The 21,892-nt window shown below is 57.6% G+C and overlaps 2 protein-coding genes across 5 annotated transcripts in view; one reads left to right on the top strand and one right to left on the bottom strand.

Moving 5' to 3' along the window:
• The window catches only part of SLC1A7 (solute carrier family 1 (glutamate transporter), member 7), a 61,801-nt gene extending 49,886 nt beyond the window's left edge, over nt 1–11,915 (top strand). The window contains exons 6-11 of one of the 4 annotated variants that reach the window (XR_001000065.1): nt 5,519–5,618; nt 6,289–6,522; nt 8,318–8,484; nt 9,163–9,297; nt 10,103–10,205; nt 10,873–11,915. Coding sequence is in view for 3 of the 4 variants with exons in the window: in XM_011926299.1 (XP_011781689.1) it covers nt 5,519–5,618; nt 6,289–6,522; nt 8,113–8,484; nt 9,163–9,297; nt 10,103–10,205; nt 10,873–11,091 (1,163 nt within the window). In the remaining variant the exon portion in view is untranslated. Of the gene's footprint in view, nt 1–5,518; nt 5,619–6,288; nt 6,523–8,112; nt 8,485–9,162; nt 9,298–10,102; nt 10,206–10,853 lie in introns of all 4 variants that reach the window. The other 3 variants (XM_011926300.1, XM_011926299.1, XM_011926301.1) reach the window with 3 other exon arrangements.
• Nucleotides 11,916–13,632: 1,717 nt separating this feature from the next.
• PODN (podocan) overlaps nt 13,633–21,892 on the bottom strand; it is a 22,697-nt gene continuing 14,437 nt past the window's right edge. The window contains exons 7-12 of the mRNA XM_011926298.1: nt 21,732–21,888; nt 21,393–21,508; nt 20,176–20,833; nt 18,281–18,429; nt 16,963–17,173; nt 13,633–14,626 (exon numbers count right to left, since the gene is read on the bottom strand). Coding sequence (XP_011781688.1) covers nt 16,990–17,173; nt 18,281–18,429; nt 20,176–20,833; nt 21,393–21,508; nt 21,732–21,888 — 1,264 coding nt within the window. The 3' untranslated portion in view covers nt 13,633–14,626; nt 16,963–16,989. The remainder of the gene's footprint in view (nt 14,627–16,962; nt 17,174–18,280; nt 18,430–20,175; nt 20,834–21,392; nt 21,509–21,731; nt 21,889–21,892) is intronic.

Here is a 21,892-nt window from a genome sequence, read left to right as displayed (position 1 = left end):
GGCGTGGTGAGTGTACCGAGGCAAAGTGAGTGTCCCAAGGCGGGGTGTGTGAGTGTACTAAAGCAAAATGTGTGAGTGTACCAAGGTTGGGTGTATGAGTGTACCAAGGCAGAGTGTGTGAGTGTATTGAAGCGGGTTGTGGGAGTGTACCAAGGCAGGGTGTGTGAGTGTACCACATTGGGGTGTGTGAGTAATGAGGCAGTGTGTGTGAGTATACAGAGGAGGTCTGAGTGTATGGATGAAGTGAGTGTACAACAGAGGAGGTGTGAGTGTACCAAGACGAGGTGTGTGAGTGTAGCGTGATGGGGAGTGTGAGTGTACCGAGACAGGGTAAGTGTACCAAGGCGGTGTGAGTGTACTGAGGCAGTGTGAGTGTACCAAGGCAGTGTGTGCGTATGTACCAAGGTGTGTGTGTGTGAACCGAGACAGGTTGTGTGAGTGTACCAAGGAAAGTTGTGTGAGTGTACTGAGGCAATGTGAGTGTAACGAAGTGGGGTGTATGAGTGTATCGAGGTGGGGTGAGTGTACTGAGGCAGTGTGTGTGTGTACCAAGGTGGTGTGAGTGTAACGAGGTGGAGTGTGTGAGTGTACCAAAGCAGTGTGAGTGTACAGAGGCGGGGTGGGTGCATGTACCAAGGCAGGCAGTGTGAGTGTACCGAGGTAGGTTTTGTGAGTGTAACAAAGTGGAATGTGTGAGTGTACCAAGGCAGGGTGTTTGAGTGTACTGAGGCAGTGTGAGTGTAACGAGGCACTATGAGTGTACTGAGGTGTGGTGTGTGAATGTACCAAGGTGGGGTGAGCATACCAAGGTGGGATGTGTGAGTGTACCGAGACAGGGTGTGTGAGTTTACCAAGGCATGCTGTGTGAATGTACCAAGGTGGAGTGAGCGTACCGAGGTGGGCTGTGTGAGTGTACAAAGGCAGATCATGTGAGTGTACCGAGGCGGTGTGTGTGAGCATACCGAGGCGGGGTGTGTGAGAGTACTGAGGAAAGTTGTATGAGTGTACTGAAGCAATGTGAGTGTAATGAAGCAGGGTGTGTGAGTGTATTGAGGTGGGATGAGTGTACTGAGGTGGCATGTGTGAGTGTCCTGAGGTGGTGTGAGTGTAATGAGGTGGAGTGTGTGAGTGTACCAAAGTGATGTGAGTGTACAGAGGAGGGGTGGGTGAGTGTACCAAGGTGAGCAGTGTGAGTGTACCCAGGTGGGTTTTGTGAGTGTACCAAAGTGGAATGTGTGAGTGTACTGAGGCACCCAGGGTGTTTGAGTGTATTGAGGCAGTATGAGTGTACCAAGGCAGTGTGAGTGTACTGAGATGTGGCATGTGAATGTACCAAGGTGAGGTGAGTATACCAAGGTGGGATGTGTGAGTGTACCGAGATGGGGTGTGTGAGTTTACTGAGGCATGCTGTGTGAGTGTACTGAGGTGGGGTGAGTGTACCGAGGTGGGGTGTGTGTGTGTGTGTACAAAGGCAGGGCGTGTGAGTATACCGAGGTGATGTGTGTGAGTGTACTGAGGTGAGTGTGTGAGTGTACCAAGGTGGTAAGTGTGAGTGTTCCTAGGTGGGATGTGTGAGTGTACCAAGGTGGTGTGAGTGTACTGAGATGGGGTGTGTGAGTGTACCGAGACAGTGTGAGTGTACCGAGTCAGCGTGTGTGAGTGTACAGAGGTATGGTTTGTGAGTGTCCTGAAGCAGGGTGTGTGAGTATATTGAGGCAAGGCATGTGAAAGTACCAATGTGGGATGTGTGAGTACTGAGGAGGGTTGTGTGAGTGTACTGAGTCAGGTTGTGCGAGTGTACCAAGGCAGTGTGCATGTACTGAGGCAAGGTGTGTGAGTGTACCACAGCAGGGTGAGTGTACCAAAGCGAGGGTGTATGAATGTACCCAGGCAATGTGAGTGTACCAAAGCAAGGCAGGTTGTGTGAGTGTACCAAGGCAGTGTGAGTGTACCAAGGTGGTGTGTGTGACTGTACCTATGCAGAGTGTATGAGTGTACCTAGGCGGGGTGTGTGATTGCACCATGGTGTTGTGTGTGAGTGTACCGAGGTGGGGTGTGTGAGTGTAACGAGATGGGGTGTGTGGGTGTAACAAGGTGGGGTATGAGAGCATATTGAGGCAGCTGAGTGTACTGAGGAGAGTTGTGTGAGTGTACCAAGGCAAGTTGTGTGAATGTACTGAGGTGGGATGTGTGAGTGTACAGAGGTGGTTTGTGTGAGTGTACCGAGGCAGATTGTGTGAGTGTACCAAGGCAGTGTGAGTGTACCGAGGCAGTGTGACTGTACCGAGGCAGGGGTGATTGTATTGAGGTGGGGTGTGTGAGTGTACCGAGGTGGGTTGTGTGGGTGTACCAAGGTGGTGTGAGTGTAACAAGGCAGTCTGTGTGAGTGCATCGCAGAGAAGTGAGTGTACTGAGGCGAGGTGTGTGTCTTGAGGAGGCAGTGTGAGTGTAACGAGGCAGAGTGTGTGAATGTACCAAGGCAGTGTAAGTGTACCGAGGTGTGTGGGTGTACCAAGGAAAGGTGTGTGTGTACCAAGGCGGGGTGTGTGAGTGAACCAAGGCAATATGTGTGAGTATGCTGAGGCAGTTGAGTGTACTGAGGAGAGTTATGTGAGTGTACCAAGGCAACTTGTGTGAGTGTACCGAGGTGGAGTGTGTGAGTGTACCAAGGCAGGGTGTGCAATTGTAATGAAGCAAGGTGTGTGAGTATACCGAGGCTGTGTATGTGAGTGTACTGAGGCGGGGTGTGTGAGTGTACCAAGGCGAGGTATGTGAGTGTACCGAAGCGAGATGTGAGTGTAGCAAGGTGGTGTGAGTGTACCAAGACAGGGTATGTGAGTGTACTGAGATAGTGTGAGTGTACTGAGTCAGTGTGTGTGAGTGTATGGATGCGTGGTTTGTGAGTGTACCGAGGCAGGGTGTGTGAGTGTATTGAGGCTAGGTGTGTGAAAGTACTGACGTGGAGCATGTGGGTATACCAAGGCTGTGTGTGTGAGTGTACCAAGGCAGTGTGTGTGAGTGTACCAAGGCAGGGTGAACGTACCGAGGTGGGGTGTGTGAGTGTAACAAGGTGGGGGTGTGTGAGTGTACCGAGGCAGTGTGAGTGTACTGAGGTGGTTGAGTGTACTGAGGCGAGTTGTGTGAGTGTACCGAGGCAATGTGTGTGGATGTACTGAGGCAGTGTGACTGTACCAAGGCAGTTTGTGTGGGTGTACTAAGGCGGGTTATGTGAGTGTACCGAAGCAGGTTGTGTGAGTGTACCGAGGCGGTGTGAGTGTACTGAGGCAGTGTGAGTGTACCGAGTTGGGGTGAATGTACCGAGGTGGGGTGTGTGAGTGTAACGAGGTGGGGTGTGTGAGTGTACCAAGGCTGTTGAGTGTACCGAGGCAAGTTGTGTGTGTGTACCAAGGTGGGGTGTGTGAGTGTATTGAGCCGGGGTGTGTGAGTGTACCGAGGCAGGTTGTGTGAGTGTACCAAGGCATATTGTGTGTAACGAGGCGGGGTGTCTTGAGTGTATTGAGGCAGGGTGAGTGTACTGAGACAGGGTGAGTGTACCGAGGCGGGTTGTGTGAGTGCACCGAGGTAGTGTGAGTGTAACGAGGTGGAGTGTGTGAGTGTACCAAGGTGGTGTGAGTGTACCAAGGCAGTGTGTGGCTTTGTGTGTGCTCATGCCTTCGTGTGTCCACATCTGCCAGTGCCTGTGTCTGCGTGCACGTGTGTCTCTGTGTCCCCACATCAGCGTGTGCCTGGTCTATCTGTGCCTGTGTCTGTGCGTGTGCACCTGCATCCCTGTGTTCCCCCATCAGCGTGCGCCTGGCTTATGTGTGCCTGTGTCTATGTGCACCTGTGTCTGTGTGTGCTCATGCCTGCGTGTGCCCACATCTGCCTGTGCTCACGTCTGTGTGCAGCTGCATCCCTGCGTCCCGGCATCAGCATGTGCCTGGTCTTTCTGTGCCTGTGTCTGTGTGCACCTGCTTCTGTGTGTGCCTGTGCCTGTCAATGCCCACATGTGCCAGTGCCTGTGCCTGTTGGCACAGACACCAGAGTCCACCCACGTGTATGAGTGAGCCACTTGTACAGCGGCTCCGAGCAGGGCTTTCTTTGGTTCCCACAACCCAGCCTCCTTTCCCCACCCTATCCCTGGGATGTGGCTGGTGCTAAGGTCCCGCTGGCCCTGCCATGAGGGAGCCGTCTCACCACATCAGGGTTCCATGCACACTGGCTCCCAGCAGCCAGTTCTTGGATGCCCCTGGGAAAATCCAAATCGGCCTGAGGAGGGGCAGGAAGCCGGTGCGTGGTGGTGGTGGAGCCTGGGAAAGGTGGAGCCGGCAGGGGAATCTGGCTCCACATCAGCCAGGTGGCAGGAAGACAGGTGGACAGGGGTAGGCCCAGGGTCACCTCCAACTCCAGCCTCTCCTACCCACCCTGGCAGGGCCCCCACCTCACCCCATTACCGCAGGGTAGCTGCTCCAAGGACTGTGTGGCTCAGGCTTCTCAGGACAGGAAAGAGCCCTTCTCTGCTGTCCCACAGGCCATGGTTTGAATCCCACCCTGCCTCCCTGGCTGAGCCCCAGCCCCATGACAGTGGGCCTCAGAGGGCAGCTGCAGAGGGTGCCCTGCTCCCCTTGTCGGTCTCACCAGGAGCCAGGGCAGCCACTTAGTCCGTGTTTCAGGACTGGCCTGATGGAGCTCACCCCACGGAGCTGTTCCCACACCACCCTTTCCTGGTGTGTGCGAGCTGGGGAGGAAGGCCTGGAATGCCGGGGGAGGTACCAGGAGCATCAGGGAGGGCTTTTAGTCCTCACTCACCATGGATCACTGTGCATCTAACATGCTCCAGCTAAGGAGATGCAGTTCTTGCTCTTGCTGAGCTAACCTCGCAGAGGAGACGGGGAAAAACCCAGACAGTTATGTTGTAATAGGCCCTAAGAGGTGAGATACTGAAGAATAAGTGGGCGTTTGCAAAGGGGAGTGGGGATGGCTTCCAAGCTGTTTGGAGAGCGGGCAGCCAGTGCCTGGGGCATTGTAAACAGCCTGTGCAAAGGCCCCGAGGCAGTGAAGAGCTGGACTCCCTCCTTCCAGAAACTTAAAGAAGGCCAGTGGTGCCAGGGCACAGTGAGATGGGCAGGAGAAGGAGGGAGGGGCAGGCAGGGCCCACTCGAGTGGGGCTGAGGCATCAAGCTGGGTGAGGCAGTGGGGAGCTTGTCATGGCCTAAGTGCACAGCAAAGCCGGGGTGCGGTTGGCAGGGAGCATTTTTATCTTGAGGAGATGACATTGGTTGCTTCGTGGAGGAAGGTGAGAGAGGAGGAAGACGTGAGAGCACTGTGGGGTCGATGGTGGAGTGGAGGAGGAGACAGGGAGAGAAGGAGGGGGGGGAGTGTTGGAGCATCAAGGCTGCTGGGAAGCCAGCCATGCTGAGACCCATGTGGGCCTGTGGGTCTGTCCCTGCTTTGCCACAGTGTGCCTGCATCCCCGCATGGGGCATCCGTGACATGCTCTTGTGTCTGTGACCCGCAGGCATCATGCTGGGCCGCATGGGTGACAGCGGGGCCCCCCTGGTCAGCTTCTGCCAGTGCCTCAATGAGTCGGTCATGAAGATTGTGGCAGTGGCTGTGTGGTAAGCCTCCTCATTTACCTACCTCACCCCAGCCAACCCTGGGTGGATGGAGGGAAGACATGACCCCACCCTCTTCTCCCCTAAAGTGAGCAGAAAGCTGCGCCCAGGCTCAGCCCTGGGCCAGGGCCTCCGGAGCTACATGTGTTTCCATGGGTCCCCCAGCCCCAGCCAGGCCTGGCTCCAGCCCTGGGCCCCCTGCCCCTTCCAGCCTGGTCTAAGAGCTCTGCCCGGCTCTGCTGCTCTCCTGGGCTCAGTTTCTCCATCACGTGGAGACTTACCAGCTCAGCTTCTGCAGAAAGGAAAGCTGGCGGTGAGAACCAGCTGCTATTCCTTGGTCCAGAGTTCAGAGTTCAGGAGCTCAGTGGGGAACGCAGAGGTAGGCCTGCCCAGGCGCGCTGTGTAGGCGCTGGTGTTGTGGGCCTGAAATGGGGGCCGCCGGAAGGCAGGGCGGGGGAAGGAGTGGCAGAGGTTGTCCGGGGCTGGGGCGGTGGAGGTAACGGTATGAAGGACGCCATATGCTGAGCCTGGGCCGGGCACCTTGGCACAGTCTCGCTCTGTCCTGGCAGGAGCCCAAGGAGGCTCAGGGAGAAGGCCGCGCAGCGATGTAGGGCTGGGGCTGAGGTGTGCCTGCCTGCCTGGTTCCTGAGCCTGGCTGCCCCGCCGCCCCCAGGTATTTCCCCTTCGGCATTGTGTTCCTCATCGCCGGCAAGATCCTGGAGATGGATGACCCCAGGGCCGTCGGCAAGAAGCTGGGCTTCTACTCGGTCACCGTTGTGTGCGGGCTGGTGCTCCACGGGCTCTTCATCCTGCCCCTGCTCTACTTCTCCATCACCAAGAAGAACCCCATCGTCTTCATCCGCGGCATCCTGCAGGCCCTGCTCATCGCGCTGGCCACCTCCTCCAGGTAGCCCCGGGGACGGACAGGACGATGGGGAGCTGGGAGGGGCTGAGTCCTGTCCGTCTGGCCAGTCGTCATGTGTTCATAGCCACAGAACCACCAAAGCACCAGTGTGGCCCACCTCACAAACACGGGGATGGCTGGTGCTAGGGTAACAAGACCGACGGGGCGGGGGCGGGGGGGGGGACACTTTCGGCCTCTCTCGAGGCCTCCCCGTCCCCGACGGCCCCAGTCCTCAAGCTCACTGAGTCCCTATGGGGGCAGCTTCCGCGCCAGGGCAGACACACAATGCAGTGGATTCTGTGGGAAATCACATCAGCAATGCTGCCTTTTGCCCCACAAGGTGCTTCTCCTGCAGTCGGGCCCTGCGTTGCTCTAGGAGCTGGGCCTGTCCACTGCTGCTGGGATGTCCTGGCTGGGTGCCCTGTCACAACCTTGGCAGTGTTGCTAGACCTCAGGGACTTGATTTGAGCCATGGCTCTGTCACACACTTGCTGTGCCTGGGCATTGCTTTCCTCATGCACAAACTGGGGGAGATTCCAGCTTCCAGCTCACGGGTTTGCTGTGGAGGCTGAGCTCCTCCTTGCCAGGCTGGGCTAGGTGAGCCAGCACTTGGCCTCAAGGATCCCAAACCACAGCCCAGTGCAGAGACCTCGGGAATTTAGAGTTGTGCAAACCACGTCGTTGGTAGAGGGGACAGGAAGGAAGTGGTCCCTCGTGGAGCATCTAGTGCTGTGAAGGCAGGGTGGCTCTCCCCATGGCAAGTGTCTGAGCTCCACATTAAGGGAGTCACAGGAACTTAACCCACATCTTTCTGGCACTGAAGTCCTCACTCTTCCCTCCAGCCCTCACTTGGGCCTCAGCTTCCCCATCTGTAAAATGCCCTGCAGGCCTCTGTACGTGGCAGTCATGTGACACCCACCCTTGGCAGCAGACTCACCTCCTGCAGGACTCAGGAGGAGCAGATTCCAGTGAAGAAAAGCCCAGGAGCCATTGCCAGGAACACCCTCCTGAGGATAGGGGGTCAGGAGGCAGGACAAAGCCCCAAACATGCCAGTTCCCATACCAGGGGCCAAGCCTGCCAGAGCCACCAGCCCCGTGGCCATCTCTTGCCAGCAGGAACCGCAGCCTCGAGCCCAACAAGTCTGGAGCCCCTGAGAGGCTCTGACGAGTAGAACTGGCCTTCCAGGCAGAGGCCCGGGAGAGAGGAAGACTCGGGAGCCACACCGGCCTGTGTTTTAGTCCCAAAACTGCCACTAGGAACTCTCATGACAAACATAGTAACAATAATAGCCATGGTCACCATCGACTGAGTGGGTACAACGGGCCAGGTGCTGTCCAAGCCTGTAGTAGTTTAATCCTCCTAGTAGCTCTGTGACCCCGGTCTTTTTGGGACAAAGATGCTAAGGCACAGGGTTCAGGAACTTGCCAGGGCCACTTGACAGGAGGCTGGAATCTAAGCTCAGGCAGCCTGGCCCAGGGCCCTGCTGCTCAGACTTCCATATCCCTCGGCACAGCAGTGTGACACGAGTCAGCCCCGCCCTCTGGGCGTCAGCTTCCTCATCTGTAAAATGCACCCAAACACCTCCCTCATAGGAAGAACCAAGTGAGAGCACTGCGGTGCCAGCGGTCCTTCCCTCCTGCCGGAGCAGTGTTGCAGGAGCACAAACACTCCTGGCGGGGTGGCTGCCTAGGGTGGGGTGAGCTTCCCAACGGAGGCCCTGGCCATCCTGGAAGAGGGTGCTGGGCAGACACCGGCCCCTCTAACCGTAGCTCAGCCACACTGCCCATCACCTTCAAGTGCCTGCTGGAGAACAACCACATTGACCGGCGCATCGCGCGTTTCGTGCTGCCCGTGGGTGCCACCATCAACATGGACGGCACTGCGCTCTATGAGGCCGTGGCCGCCATCTTCATCGCCCAGGTCAACAACTACGAGCTGGACTTTGGCCAGATCATCACCATCAGGTGCACCCTGACACTGCACCTGTGTGGATGGGGCGGGGGCTGGAGGCCTTGAGGATTCCCAGGCTCCGAGGCCTGAGGGGGTCTCTAAGATGAGCAAACCTGGGCTTGGGGCACGGCAGGCAGAGGGCCAGGGCTGGGAGCTCCGAGCCTGGAGGACAGGCTGGGAGGGAGGGCATTGCTGGTGGGCACAGGGCAAGCAGAGGCCAGGGACAGGATTCAGGACCTCGGAGAGGAAGCCGGTGCTGCAGGAGCCGAGGAAGGGGTGCTGGGGTGGGGCTGAGGCTGACGGAGCCCTCACAGGCTAGCCAAGCACACAGGTCTGACCCTGGAGGCCAGGCCCCAGAGGGAGGCAGGCAGAGCCACGTGGTGGTCAATCAGAGTCCCTGGGCAGCTCCATAGCAATACAGCTTCCTGGAACCCACAGAGACACAGCTCCAGACACAGGTGTTTGCACATCCCCCAGGGGTTCTCCTGAGGCTAGGAATGGGGGTCCATGGGGCTGCAGGACTGTGAGGAGGGACCTGTCCCTGAGAGCTTCCTGGTGTGGCATTCCTACCCACCCCCCACCCCAAATGGCTGTCCCAGAGGCCCTGACACTCCACCTCTTCCTTGGAGCCAGACCCTGACAATGCATCCCGCCCCTCCTGCTGCTCCTCTTCCCCTTCCCACCCCCTGCAGTATCACAGCCACTGCAGCCAGCATTGGGGCAGCCGGCATCCCCCAGGCCGGCCTCGTCACCATGGTCATCGTGCTCACCTCCGTGGGACTGCCCACCGATGACATCACCCTCATCATTGCCGTTGACTGGGCTCTGTGAGTGGACTTTATCTCCAGCTCTAGCGCTTTGGGAGAGGCTGACTTCAGGGTCAGCAGGGATCAGGGTGAGGGGCTGAGTCCCTTTCCCAGGGTAGAAGGCTGGGGACTGCCCTGCTTGGCACCGTGGGAGTGTGCTACTCATCAGCACAGGCCTGGCTGCATAGTTTGCGGAGTCCAGTGTTCAAAAATGAAAATGTGGAACCCAGTTCAAAAACTGTAAAGGCCAGGCATGATGACTCACGCCTATATGTCCCAGCACTTTTAGAGGCCAAGGCAGGAGGATTCCTTGAGCCCAGGAATTCAAGACCAGCCTGGGCAACATAGCAAGATCCCCATCTCTACTAAAAATTAGAAAAAAAAAATTATCTGGGAGTGGTGACATGTGTCTGTAATCCCAGCTACTTGGGTGGCTGAGGCAAATGAATTGCCTGAACCCGGGAGATGGAGGTTTCAGTGAGCCAAGATGGCGCCACTGCACTCCGGCCTGAGTGACAGAGTAAGACTCTGTCTCAAAAAACAAACAGTAAAAAAACCTATAAAGAATTTCAGGACAGAAACAGCAGAGGATTAAACCAAGCCTGACACTTCTAAGCATGGGGACCTGTCGAACCCACAGCCACATGCCAAGAAACTGCTTCAATGATGCCAAAGGGTGGGCTTGGGAGGAGCCAGGAAGCCATCTGGCTGCAGGCTCTGCATGACAGCTGATCACCGGCTGTGCTGTGCTGTGGTGGGTTGAGCACTGCCCTCTTCCAGCTCCCCTTCAAGTGCCCACCACTCATCCCCCACCTTGGCTCACCAGGGACCGTTTCCGCACCATGATTAACGTGCTGGGTGATGCGCTGGCAGCGGGGATCATGGCCCACATATGTCGGAAGGATTTTGCTCGGGACACAGGCACTGAGGTGAGCGCAGTGAGGTCCAGAGGCCGCCAGGAGGGTGGAGCCAGGCGGGGTGGGCAGGGCACTAGATCTTCCACCAACCAGCTGGGCAGCCTCCAGCCAATCCCTCCCTCCATGCCTCTGGGCCTCGGTCTCCTCGTCTGTTACAGGGTGACTAATTCCGCTAACATCTATTTATTGAGCACCCGCTGTGGCTGGCGCTGATACAGACACAGGAGGAACAGTGGAACAAAATATGATAAAATTCCCCGCCCTCATGGAACTTACACTCTAGTGTAGGGATGGTCTGTCCAATTTAGCCACGATGTGAGCATTTGTAGGTTTGTGCAGGCTGTGTGGGCTTCAGGCTCCTTCTACAGGCAAATGGAGAAGGCTGTCCCTGCATCATGGGGAAGAAGCTGAGGTCAGGCAGGGGAGCCACTGATTCTCCAGCTGGACCCTGTGGATTAAGTCCCCTCCTCTACTAAGGCAGCTCTGGTGGGAGGCAGGACAGCTTGGGAACAGGAGCCCAGGGAAGCTGTGACCTGCCGAGGTCACACAGCATGTCTGTAGGAAAATCCATCTTGTGGTTCCTAGCCCTGAGCTCATTCTGCCCCACTGGCCCTCAGTCCTCCCTAGTGTCTAACCTTGTTCCCTCCTGCTGCTACCAAGGCCTGTTTCCCTTCACCAGAAACTGCTGCCCTCCGAGACCAAGCCAGTAAGCCTCCAGGAGATTGTGGCAGCCCAGCAGAATGGCTGTGTGAAGAGTGTGGCTGAGGCCTCCGAGCTCACCCTGGGCCCCACCTGCCCCCACCACGTCCCCGTTCAAGTGGAGCAGGACGAGGAGCCGCCTGCTGTGAGTCTGGACCACTGCACCATCCAGATCAGTGAGCTGGAGACCAATGTCTGAGCCTGCGGAGCTGCAGGGGCAGGCGAGGCCTCCAGGGGCAGGGTCCTGAGGCAGGAACTCAACTCTGCAACCCTCCTGAGCAGCCGGCAGGGGCCAGGACCACACATTCTTCTCACCCTTGAGAGGCTGGAATTTACCCCGCTTGACAGAAAATGGATCTCAGAGAAGGGAAAGGCCGCATGGGGGAGCCACAACCAGGGAGTGATGGGCCCGGCATTGCGTGAGGCCCCGCTGTGACAGTTTCCCCGGTGTGAGCCCGGTGAGGGCAGCTGGCAGGGGTTATCCGGCCCCACTTTCTGGATGACAGAGCTGAGGCCCTGAGAGCCGAAAACACTTGTCCAAGGTCTTACGTTAAGGTCAAGACACTAACTCAAATCTTTCAAGCCCCGCCTCTCCTCTTGGAGGACAGGACAGCCTGTAGCTGTGTCCAGACCCAGGCCCCGCCCCGTAACAGGTGGCCTCAGCCACGTAGCTCTCCCCAAGGGGAGCAGCCCAGGGCCGAGCCCCACTGCCTTCCCCAGGCCACAGTGCGTCCAGTCTCCTGTCCCACCACGTGTCTCTTGCAAAGCTCCTTGGATGTGGAGATAGATGTCTTTACTAGAGTTGAAAGGCCCCCGTGACACATCCAGGTCAGCCTCCCATGGGATAGGTAGGCAAACCAGGACTCCGGGAGGGAGGTGCAGCCAGGATGCTCTGGTGGACCTGCCGATGGAGCCCTGGTGTCAGAACTCCCCAAAGGCCTGTGCATCCAAGTGGAGTCAGGTTTTCTATTCCTTTCTGTGTTTGCAAATTCAGTGTTGACTAAATAAAGTTATTTTGTTTTTTTACTTCTTGTGGGCTTCAACACCTTATGCTAGCCAGCGAATATGATATTAGCTACTGGGCTAATTAATACAGGCAGCCAGAGTGCAGACGGGCCTGTCTGGGCAGCCAGGATATGGACAGGCCTATGCAGGTGGCCAGAATCTAACAGGCTTGTCCATGTAACTGGAGTATAGACAGGTCTGTCCAGGCTGCCAGTGTGTGGACAGGCCTGCCAGTGTATGGGCAGCCAGAGTGCAGAGGAGCCTGTCCTGGTGGCTGCAGTAAGGATAGTCCTGTCTGAGCTGTCACATGCAGAAGACAGAGTACAAGCTAGCCTACCCAGGAGCCTATCTCAATAACCACAGGGCAGCTGGGCGTTGTCCAGTGTGGACAGACCTCTCTGCCATGGTCTAGGCTCTGCTCTGCAGGCAGGGCCTTGAGATCAGTCCCCAAAGAAGAAACACATTTCCTTCCCAGTCTGGCTCCTTGTGGTGAATGCTTTGCTTTAGAGAGGGGCGTGCCCAGGGACATTTCCAGATGGTCTCCCTCATTCTCCCACCCCAGGCTGCCTCCAGGAGGCCTGCAGGGCACTCAGAAGGGCCCTGGCCACACAGTCTGTTCCAGATACGCCTTGGGGAGAAGATACAGCTCCTGGGTCTGGAGGGGCTTACACCATGATGCCCATGAAGACACTGAGGCCCAGGGAGGGGACAGGCCTCCCCCAGTTCACCAGCGTCAGGAGGGCACCTGCTCCCAGTGCTCCACTCCTGAACTCCTTCCGCCCTCCTCCCAGGGGCGGAGTCTGAGGAGTCTGGGAAGAGCACGACCCCAGGACGCCTCCTCCCACTGCGGGGCTGGGGGCTGTAGGCCTCCATGAGAGCATCCTTCCTTCGCTGAGGCCTCCTCACCTGGGAGAGGTCAGATGTCATCCAATGAGTCATTCCACCTTCATGTGGACAGGCTTACCAGCCCCTTCTTGGTGTCACATCTCTGAGACCCCTTGAGCAATCGAGTCTGTCCCAGCACAAGGCAGGAGTCTGCTCTTTAGTGGACTTGATAGGCGCATCCTCACACACCTCCAGCAGCAGGGAGGTCACCACTTCCCAGGCATCTCAATCCACCATGGGGCAGCTCTGCCCATCAGAGGCTCTTCGTAGCTCAGAGCTGGGTACCACCTCCCAGTGGCTTCCTCTCCCACTCCCAGCTCTGCCCCCTCAGTGGGGTGGGGGGCACACTGGGTCCATCTGTTACCTCTTTTCTGGTAAGGTCTGCAGAGACCTGGGCCCCCACGTCAGCTCTGCTCCAGCTCCCAGGCCTGCCTCCAGTCCCCTGCTCTCCTCTAAGAGACAGAACCCACTGGTAACGCCCCCTCAGTGAAGATGACCCGTGACCCTCCAGGTGAGCCCTTAACAGGCCCAAAGCCCAGGAGGTCCTTTGCTTGGATGCTCCACCTCTGGGAATGCACAGTGAGCTCCTAGGCCATGTGTGCTGGTTCAGGCCTCACCTACTATTCCCAAGTGGGCCATCTGCACACACCTCCAGGCCCCTCACCGGGGGCTATGCCCTCTTCTCCCGGGATGCCTGCCTGTGCAGCTACTCTGCAGGCCCCAAGAACTGAACTTTCCACTGATGCCTGCTGGTCTGGCCGGGACGCTGAGGGGCTTGTATCCTGCCCCCTCCACCCGGCACCAGCCCAGCACCTGGCAGGAAGCACGCACAGACACAGCCACAGGCTGTAGGGATAGGGATAATGCTTTTATATTAGTTTTTCTATGACAAGAAAAATCAGCTTTGAGATTTTTATCATTTTTTTCCTTAGAAAAGAATAAAAAATAAAGGCACCCGGAACTTCCCCCGTGGGCCTGAAGAATAAAGGTGTCTCCTAGGTGCAGCTGGGCCCTTCCTCCCTGGCTCAGCCCAGCCCCATCGCCTCTGCTTCACTCCTGCTCCAAGGCCCCAGCAGCACCCAAGGGGCTCTCCCGTCCTGCCTCCACTGGGCTTACCTATTGGAAAAGTGCCTGTGTCCTGCCAGGGCGTGGCAGGGAAGGACTCTTAGCAGAGTGACTGCCCAGCTCCTGGAGGAGCAGGATGGGCCAGGCCAGGCCAGCAGTCCTGAAAGCTCCTGTCCCCAAAGGGTGGGAAAGGAATAAAAGCCAGCTTTTGTGAGTTCCAGAGGGTGGCAGGCACCTGACCACAGAGCATGGAGATACCCTTGTGTCTTCTCCAGGGAACGGACGGACAGATGGACAGGTCAGACGGCGAGCTGCTGTGGCTGATTCTGGCTAGGGCAAGAGCTGTCTGTGGCATAGGCTTTGGAGGGCTGTTTGCATACGACTTGTGCATGTGTGTGTGCGTGGTGTGTACACACATACACATGTCAGCAGGGGGAGGGAGTGGGTGCCTGTGTGTGCTAGGGTAGGGGCAGACCCTTCCCTGCATGATTCAGAGGGTGTGGCAGTGGTAGTGGGTGTGTGGCAGAGACTGTGGTGGTTTGGAGGGCAGTGTGTAACGGGCTGTGTGTGGCTGAGCTGGGTGTGTGAGGGTGTGACGTGTGTGCACGTGTCTGGTCGTGGGACATGCTGCGGGAAGGGGTGGGGATATGAGACTGTGTCAGCCTGTGTCATGTGGGATGCCCCGCGTGTCCGGCTGGGTGTGTCTGTGTGAGCACGGCCGAGTGGGGGGCTCAGCGCACAGGCGTGTGCTGCAGAAAGGAGTCCGGCGGTTCATCGTCCTGCAGAACAAGAAAGAGAGTCAGGGGCTAGCTCAGGGGAGACCCACCACCCCAAGCAGCCTGAGGGGGGCCTGCTGTGGGAGTCCTGCTGGAGGGGCTTTGGACAGGCCAGGCTACTGTGAGGAGGGAGGGAGCGTTGGCCCTGGGAGCCCAAAACCAGTGGGGTGCTCATGCCAGAAAGCCCTTGGGTCCCACCAGCCACTCCCCGGGGCCTCTCCCAGAGCCCCACTCAATTGACCTGAGATGGGGCAGATTCTCACCCACCCCAGGACTCCACAGACCCTCTCATGAGGGCTGCGATGTCTTTAATGAATGGCCCGTCATTTTGTTGCCAACCCCGACTCTGTGTGAGGACAATGCCTCAGAGAACGGCTCCACCTTCATACTCCCGGGCTCTGGGAGCTGAAGAAGGTGACCCCCAAGCTCAGCCTCTTGCCAGCCCCTCTACACGTGTGGATACCCACCCCTGTGTACACTCTTCTCTCGCCATCAACTTGCGCCCCTCTCCCAGCTCCCCCTGTCACCCACCCAAGGGGCCCTCAACAGCCCCCTCTGGTTCCTCTTTGCCCCAGGCCCTACGTCAGTCAACACTCAACAGTGGCCCAGCAGCCCCTCCCACAGCTACGCCCTGGCCCTGTGACCCTCAGCCTGGCTCACTCGTCACCACCTCTCCTCTGTCCTCAGACCACACCATCGTTCCTGGCTCCTCTCCAACATCCTTCTCTGAGTCCCTGCCCACCAGCCCTCCTGTCTGCACCTCCTTCCTTACCCAGCCTGATCCTGGGACCCACGCCTGCAGCCAGCCTCCAGCCAACACACTCCCTTGTTCCTTGCCCTCCTGTCCTGAACTCTTGGCTGAAAACCCAGCTGTGGGTGGATCCACCTGTCCATCTTCTCCATACCTGTGGTCTGCGGAGCACCTCCCTGCTGCACAGAGAAAACGGAAGACTGGAGGCACCCGGCTGACATGGCTTCACATCTGGCCACCAAGCTACCAACCTGCCTGTGACAGCAGCCACCCTGCCCTCTGTCCCTCCTGCTAAAGCCTGCAACTTCTACCATTCCCACGGGGGCCCTCACAGTTAGCTCTTTCCTACATCGGTAACTCCCCCTCCAGGCCAGCCTCTTCCCACCAGCACCCAAGCCAGCCCCCTCCGTTAAGAGGATGCATGTGGAAGATGCATGTGTGCGTTGGGGCATCTTCCCAGAGCCCCTCACACAGGGCTTCCCTCGAGAGGCCTTTGCTTCCTGTGAGGCTCAGAAAATGAGCGCTTCCTGAACCTCACACCCCATTCCCACCTCTGCCCTCTCTCATCTCTCACAGCCAAACTTCTCAAAAGGCTTGTCTGCAGTGCCTGGACCCACTTCCTTTCCAGCCACTCTCCTCACCCCAGCTTCCCCTGTGGCTACAAAGTCACAGACAACCTCCAGGTGGAAAAATCCAGTGGGCACTCCACAGTGCTCAGCTCCCTCAGTGCTCAGCTCCCTCAGCCCCTCAGCAGCACTGACACAGCCAAGTCCCCCACTTCTAGACAGCCCTGTGCATGCACGCATCATGTGTACGTGTGGGCATGCAGGTATGTGCGTAAGGGCCTGTGTGTGTGGGTACGCATGGGTGTTTTGTGTGCATGTACTCACATGCATGTACACATGTGTGTGCAAGTATGTACATAGTCTAGGCCTGCAATTATGTCATGGAGTACAAGCATGTATGTGTGTCTGTGTGCATGAGTGTGGTGTGTGTATTCTGCCTGTGCATGGTTTGTGGATGTGTGTACATGTTGAGACGTGTGTGCACACGAATGTGTGTTGGTGCATCTGTGTGCATTTGTGTGCATGTGCATATGTGCACTGTGTTACATACATGTGCAAATGCCCTCTGGCCATGGCAGTCTGGGGTTTTCCTACCTCTTTTCCTAACTGCTCTGTCTCAGTCTCCTCTCCCACGTTGCCTGACCCCCTCACTCATTCTCTCACGGCAAGCTTCCCCAGCTCCCTGCAGCTTCAGTGATTGTTTCAAGGCTGACAATGCCTGGAGCCCTCTCTCCTGACCAGACCTCACTCCTGAGCCCAGACCCACATGTTCAGTGCCCCCTGGGCACTCCCGTGACAGCACCCACACCCTGGGTGAGAATCTTCTGGAAGGTGTGGGCCTCCTGTAGGCTTCAACCTTTCACTCAGGGCTGGTACATCCCAAGTGCTCTTATAAATTTGCTAAATGGGCAGATGAAGCAGAGGCCGGAGGGTGAAGAATGGACAGAAAGACTCTATATCGGGATCAGGAAGGGGAAAGAGCAGTGAGCAGAAGTGTGTGCTGCCCCACACAGGCCACATACCTAGGTCACATCTGGGTCACCTTGTCACTATCTTGTTTCCTCTTCCTCTTCCTCCTCCTCCTCTTCCTCCTCCTCCTTTTCCTTCCCCAAGCGGCCACGGTCCTTGGAAACGTCACCAAACTCAAAGTTGCCTTCAATGTCCAAGACCTGCAGGTGCTTCAGCCTCCGGAAGGCGCTGTCCACCACGGAGCCCACAGCCAGCTTGTTAAACCTGTGTGAGCATCAAGGCGGAGTCAGTGCCAGGAGCCCAACCCCCAAGGAACCCTCCCTTCCCCCAACTGGCCTCTCCAGAAGGTAACAGGGGAGGGAACGGCCCTCCTGGAAAGTGGTGCAGCAGGCTGGAAAGGCCAGGGGCTGAGAGCGCGGTGCATGATGGAAGGTACAGGCTGGTCAGCGCAGCCGCAGCTTGGGGTGGGACTGGCACTGGGCCAGTCTGCAAAGTGAGGGGTCTCTCTCTGCGCACACTGTCACTGTTATTTTGGAAGCCACATCTTTGGGAGCTGTCTCTACGCCGTCCCTGGCATTAACCCCAAGGCCTGAGGCTCCTGGGCTGCGGTAGCCAGGGGTCACCGCAGTGCCTGATGTGGAATGGCACACAGGCAAGGTCAGTGCTGAGCCGGGCCAGGGCCACACTCAGGGGTGGGAAGGTGGAGGCTGTGGCTCTGATCTCAGGCCCCTCACTCTCTGTGCTTCAGCTCCCCTGTAGATGCCTGAGGCACATGTCAAGCCATCCTGATGTCATCAAGCCCTGGGCCTTCTGGGCAACTGAGCTCCTGGGAGCACACACTGCTCTTCTGTGCCCTGTCTCCTTCTCTCTGATTTGGGGGCAGGGATTATGGGAAGTGCTGGGAAGAACCATCCTGGCTCTGCTGCATGGAAGCCCCTCATATCCTCAGGGAGCTGCATCCCCTGAATCACTCCAAATCTCCATCTCTTAGCCCCAGAACCCAGGGAGGACCTGAACATCTATCCCTGAGTGTGAGGCCCGGGCCTAGCCTGGATGGCTGCAGACAAGCAGTCAACTGCGCGCTCAGGGCCTCAGCTCTCTCAGCTGCAAACCAGGAAGATGCTGTCCGGCATCCTTTCTGCCACAGTAACATTCACAACACCCATGAATGCTGGTTTCTAACGTTTCCAAAGCCCTTTGACAATCCTAGGAACCACATCAGGCCTGGCCAGACTGTCGCCACCCTTGAGAGCTGAGCCGTGGTTACACAGTCAGCAGTGGAGCCAAGCGGTTCCCACGTGCATCAGCTGTCCCGCTGGAGCTGGGGCAGGCCCCACGGGGGTGTGTACAGGGCCTCGAGTGGCCTCCTACCTGAGAAAGATCCCCTTGAGGTTGGGTGTGGAGTCGAAGGCATTGGCGGGCACGGCACTAATCTTGTTGTTCTGCAGGTACAGGTACTCAAGTGACTCGGGGAGCCCCTCGGGGATCTCTGTGAGCTGATTCCCGGCGATGTCCAGCAGCTGCAGGGGCGACCAAGGGAGTCAGGGACTCCCACCTGTGCAAAGCACTTAACAGCTTACAAAACTCCCACTAAGCCCCCAGCCTATCTAAATCTAACAACAACCCTGTGTGGAGGAGGGGGTGTCTATAACTATCCCCACTTACCAGATTGGGCAATAGAGGCTCAGAGAGGTTCAGTGATCTTTCCAAGATCACATAACCTGTAAAAGGCTGTAGCTGGGTGTGCCTGACTCCAGACCAGTATTCTAATTGATGAATGTTCTACCCAGCTTCTTGTGCCTTCCCACATAAACTCACAGCCAAGATGTTTGGGTGTCACAGTCCTACCTCCTGACACACTTGTCATTCCCATTAGACTTTGTCATTCCCAAAGATCTCAAGTGGGCAGAACCCAGGGATCCTCCAGATTCTGAATCTCACCCCACCAGCCCTGGATGGGGGCCGCGGCAGGTGCTCGGGTGGGACTGCCCATTTATGGACCTCAGGGGCCACATGTACAGAGGCCAGGAACAAGGGTGTAAGACCCACAGCGACCCCAGCACAACAGCCAGGCCCCAGGCCGTTCTCCAATCATCACATGCCTGGCATCCAGGGGAGGACTGTCAGGGAAGTGGGTTCCCACAGGGAGCCGCTGAAGCCACTGGGCGGCCCCTAACCTGGAAGCACCCCACCTTCCCACCCAGGTTCTCTGATGAGTTTCCTTTTTTTTTTTTTTTTAATTTGAGACAGGGTCTCGTTCTGTGGTCCAGGATCGAATGCAGTAGCACAATCACAGCTCTTTGTGGTCCAAGATCAAGTACAGTAGCGCAATCACAGCTCACTGCCAGCTCCATTTTCCCTGGGCTCAAGTGATCCTCCCACCTCAGCCTCCCAGGGTAACGGAATACAGGTACATGCCACTGCACTGGGCTAATTATTTTTTTAATTTATTTTTTTGTGGAGACGAGGTCTCACTATGTTGCCCGGGCAGGCCTCGAACTCCTGGGCTCAAGTGATCCTCCTGCCTCAGCCTCTCTAACTGCTGAGATTCAGGCATGAGCCAGCATACAGAGTGGATTTCTCTTTCACCCACACTGGTTGAGTTGGGGGTTTTGTTACCAAAGTGAACTACGTGCCCAGGCATCCCTGCCTAATTCTGACCATGTGGTCACAGCAGCCACATTGACTGGCCAGCCCCAGAAAGCATGAGTAGATCCCTACCTCCAGCCCTCTGCAGACTGGTGAGGTGGGCCCACAGCTCAAGCTGGCCCCTCTACCTCCCATCCCAAAGCCCAGACTTCTCCACACACCTACTCCTGTGCCTGCAAAGGGGTGAGCTTGACTCTCCCATACATACCACCTAAACTGGCCCCTGGTCCCCCTGAGCCTGGGGCCCCTACCTGCAGCCATGACCTTCCTTGCCTCTGCAGCCCTTCTCAAACCTGTATCTGCAGGTGGTGAGCTCAGCTTGGCCATACCAGCTGTACTCTGCCCCTCACTCTTGTACCTGCAGGTGGGCTGGGCTCACCCTAGCACGCCAGCCACACCCTCTGCCTGACCCACCTCCTGTCTCCCCTAAGGCCTAGCTTCGCCCTAGCCAGCATACCCAGCAGATACCTGAAGGTGAATGAGCTCAGTCTGGCCATACCAGAGGAACCTCCCTTACCAGCCAGCCCTTCTCCTCACCCTTCAGACAGGTGGGCTCAGGGCAGCCATGCCAGTACCCCCCTCCATGGACATGGCCCGGCCTCCTCCCTTCCGCTTACCTGCAGATGGGCAAGGTCCACCCAGGCGCGGGGGCCCAGGGCCCGGCTGCGCAGTCGGTTGCTGGTGAGGTACAGCTCACGCAGCTGGGCCATGCCCGCCAGTGCCCCTCGTGCCAGGGCAGCCAGCTCATTGCGCTTGACCTTCAGCACATGGACATTTCGAGGCAGCCCAGGTGGCAGCGTGTGCAGCCGGTTGCCAGACAGGTCCAGCGAGCGCAGCAGGCGCAGCTTGCGGAAGGCGTCGCGGTGCACCTGCGGGCTGGTGATGCGGTTGTAGCTGAGGTTGAGCTCCTCCAGGAAGTAGGTGGTGGCAAAGTCTTCGCGGCCGATGCCTGTGATCTGATTGTGCAGGATCATGAGGGTGCGCACGCGGCGAGGCAGGCCGCTGGGCACGCGTTCCAGCCCATTGTTGTACAGGTGCACCGTGTGCAGCCGCTTGAGGCCCTGGAAGGCCCGCGGGTGGATGCCCTGCGCCTGCAGCTGGTTGCTGTGCAGCAGCAGGTACTCCAGGCTGCGAATGGGGGTCAGCACGTCGGCGTCCACGCTCCGGATTGCGTTCTTCTCCAAGTGCAGCAGCACCAGGCTGCGCGGCAGCCCAGCTGGGACCCGAGACAGGTTGTTGCTGGACAGATCCAGGTACTCCAGGCTGGAGAGCTTCCTGGGGCAGGGAGGGAATTAAGACGGTTGGCAGGAGCCCACATTGTGCTCGTTTCCACCACGATTCCCAAGAGAAGTGGCTGGGGAATTGCCACTAGCTCCTCCCAGCTCTGCCGCTCACTGACTGTGGGCCCTCAGTCCTCGCTCCTTGGGTTGACTCAATGATATTCTGGTGTAGGAAGGATCCGGCATTTTCTGACATACAGGAGCTTACTTGAAGACCACTGTTTAACCTTTCGATAGCCTTTTATGGCTACCTTGATCCCTTATAAAAATGAAAATGTATTTGCCTTCAACAAGAATGCTCAAGTCTATATTTCGTACCAAGAAGCCAGCCTCTGCCAATGCTTCTTTATCTCACTGGAATCTTGGAAGGCCTTACTTCTACATAGTTCTTGTTCCCAGGGACAGAAATGTCAACAGAAGCACAAGGCTTAAAGTTCCTTCTCCAGGGAAGGTGGGCAGGGGACATGTGTGAGGGGCTGGGCTGGGTGGTTGGCCCTGAAGGAGCTTCCCGGGCCCCGTGGTCACGCCAAGAACCTGGCGAGACAAGGACTCACCAGAAGGTCTCATTGTCCAGACCCTCGTCAGTCAGGTAGTTGTTCTGCAGGTACAACTCGCGCAGGCTGCTCAGCTCGCTGAAGGCCCCTGGGGGAATCTTCTCCAGCTTGTTGTTCTGGGGGATGAAGGGAAGGGAGGAGAATGTGAGGGAGGACTGAGGGCAAGGTCAGGGCCTCGGGATGAGGTGTGGAGAGGAGTCTGGGAAACCACCAGGAAGGGACCCATGTGGGCACCTGTGCCCATGTGGGCCTAAGGTCTTCCCCCGCAGGCCCCTGCCCCAGTGCCCTGGCTGTGGGGTCTGCTGTGCCCCTCCTTACCCTTACCCCTCCCCTGCCCACCTTAAGGTGCAGCTTGTACAGGGCAGGCGGCAGGTGCTTGGGCACGTGGCGCAGGAAGTTGCTGGACAGGATGAGGACCTCGACGTTGCTGGAGCCGTTGAACATGTTGTCCGGCAGCCCGGCATCCGCCAGCTTGTTGTTGTGCAGGTACACAGACCTGC

The sequence above is a fragment of the Colobus angolensis genome, unplaced genomic scaffold, assembly GCF_000951035.1.
Source record: "Colobus angolensis palliatus isolate OR3802 unplaced genomic scaffold, Cang.pa_1.0 Scaffold68, whole genome shotgun sequence".
In the NCBI taxonomy this organism is placed as follows: domain Eukaryota; kingdom Metazoa; phylum Chordata; class Mammalia; order Primates; family Cercopithecidae; genus Colobus; species Colobus angolensis.
The sequence above is the reverse complement of the archived record's forward strand: the minus strand, read 5'-3'. Positions and strand labels throughout refer to the sequence as shown.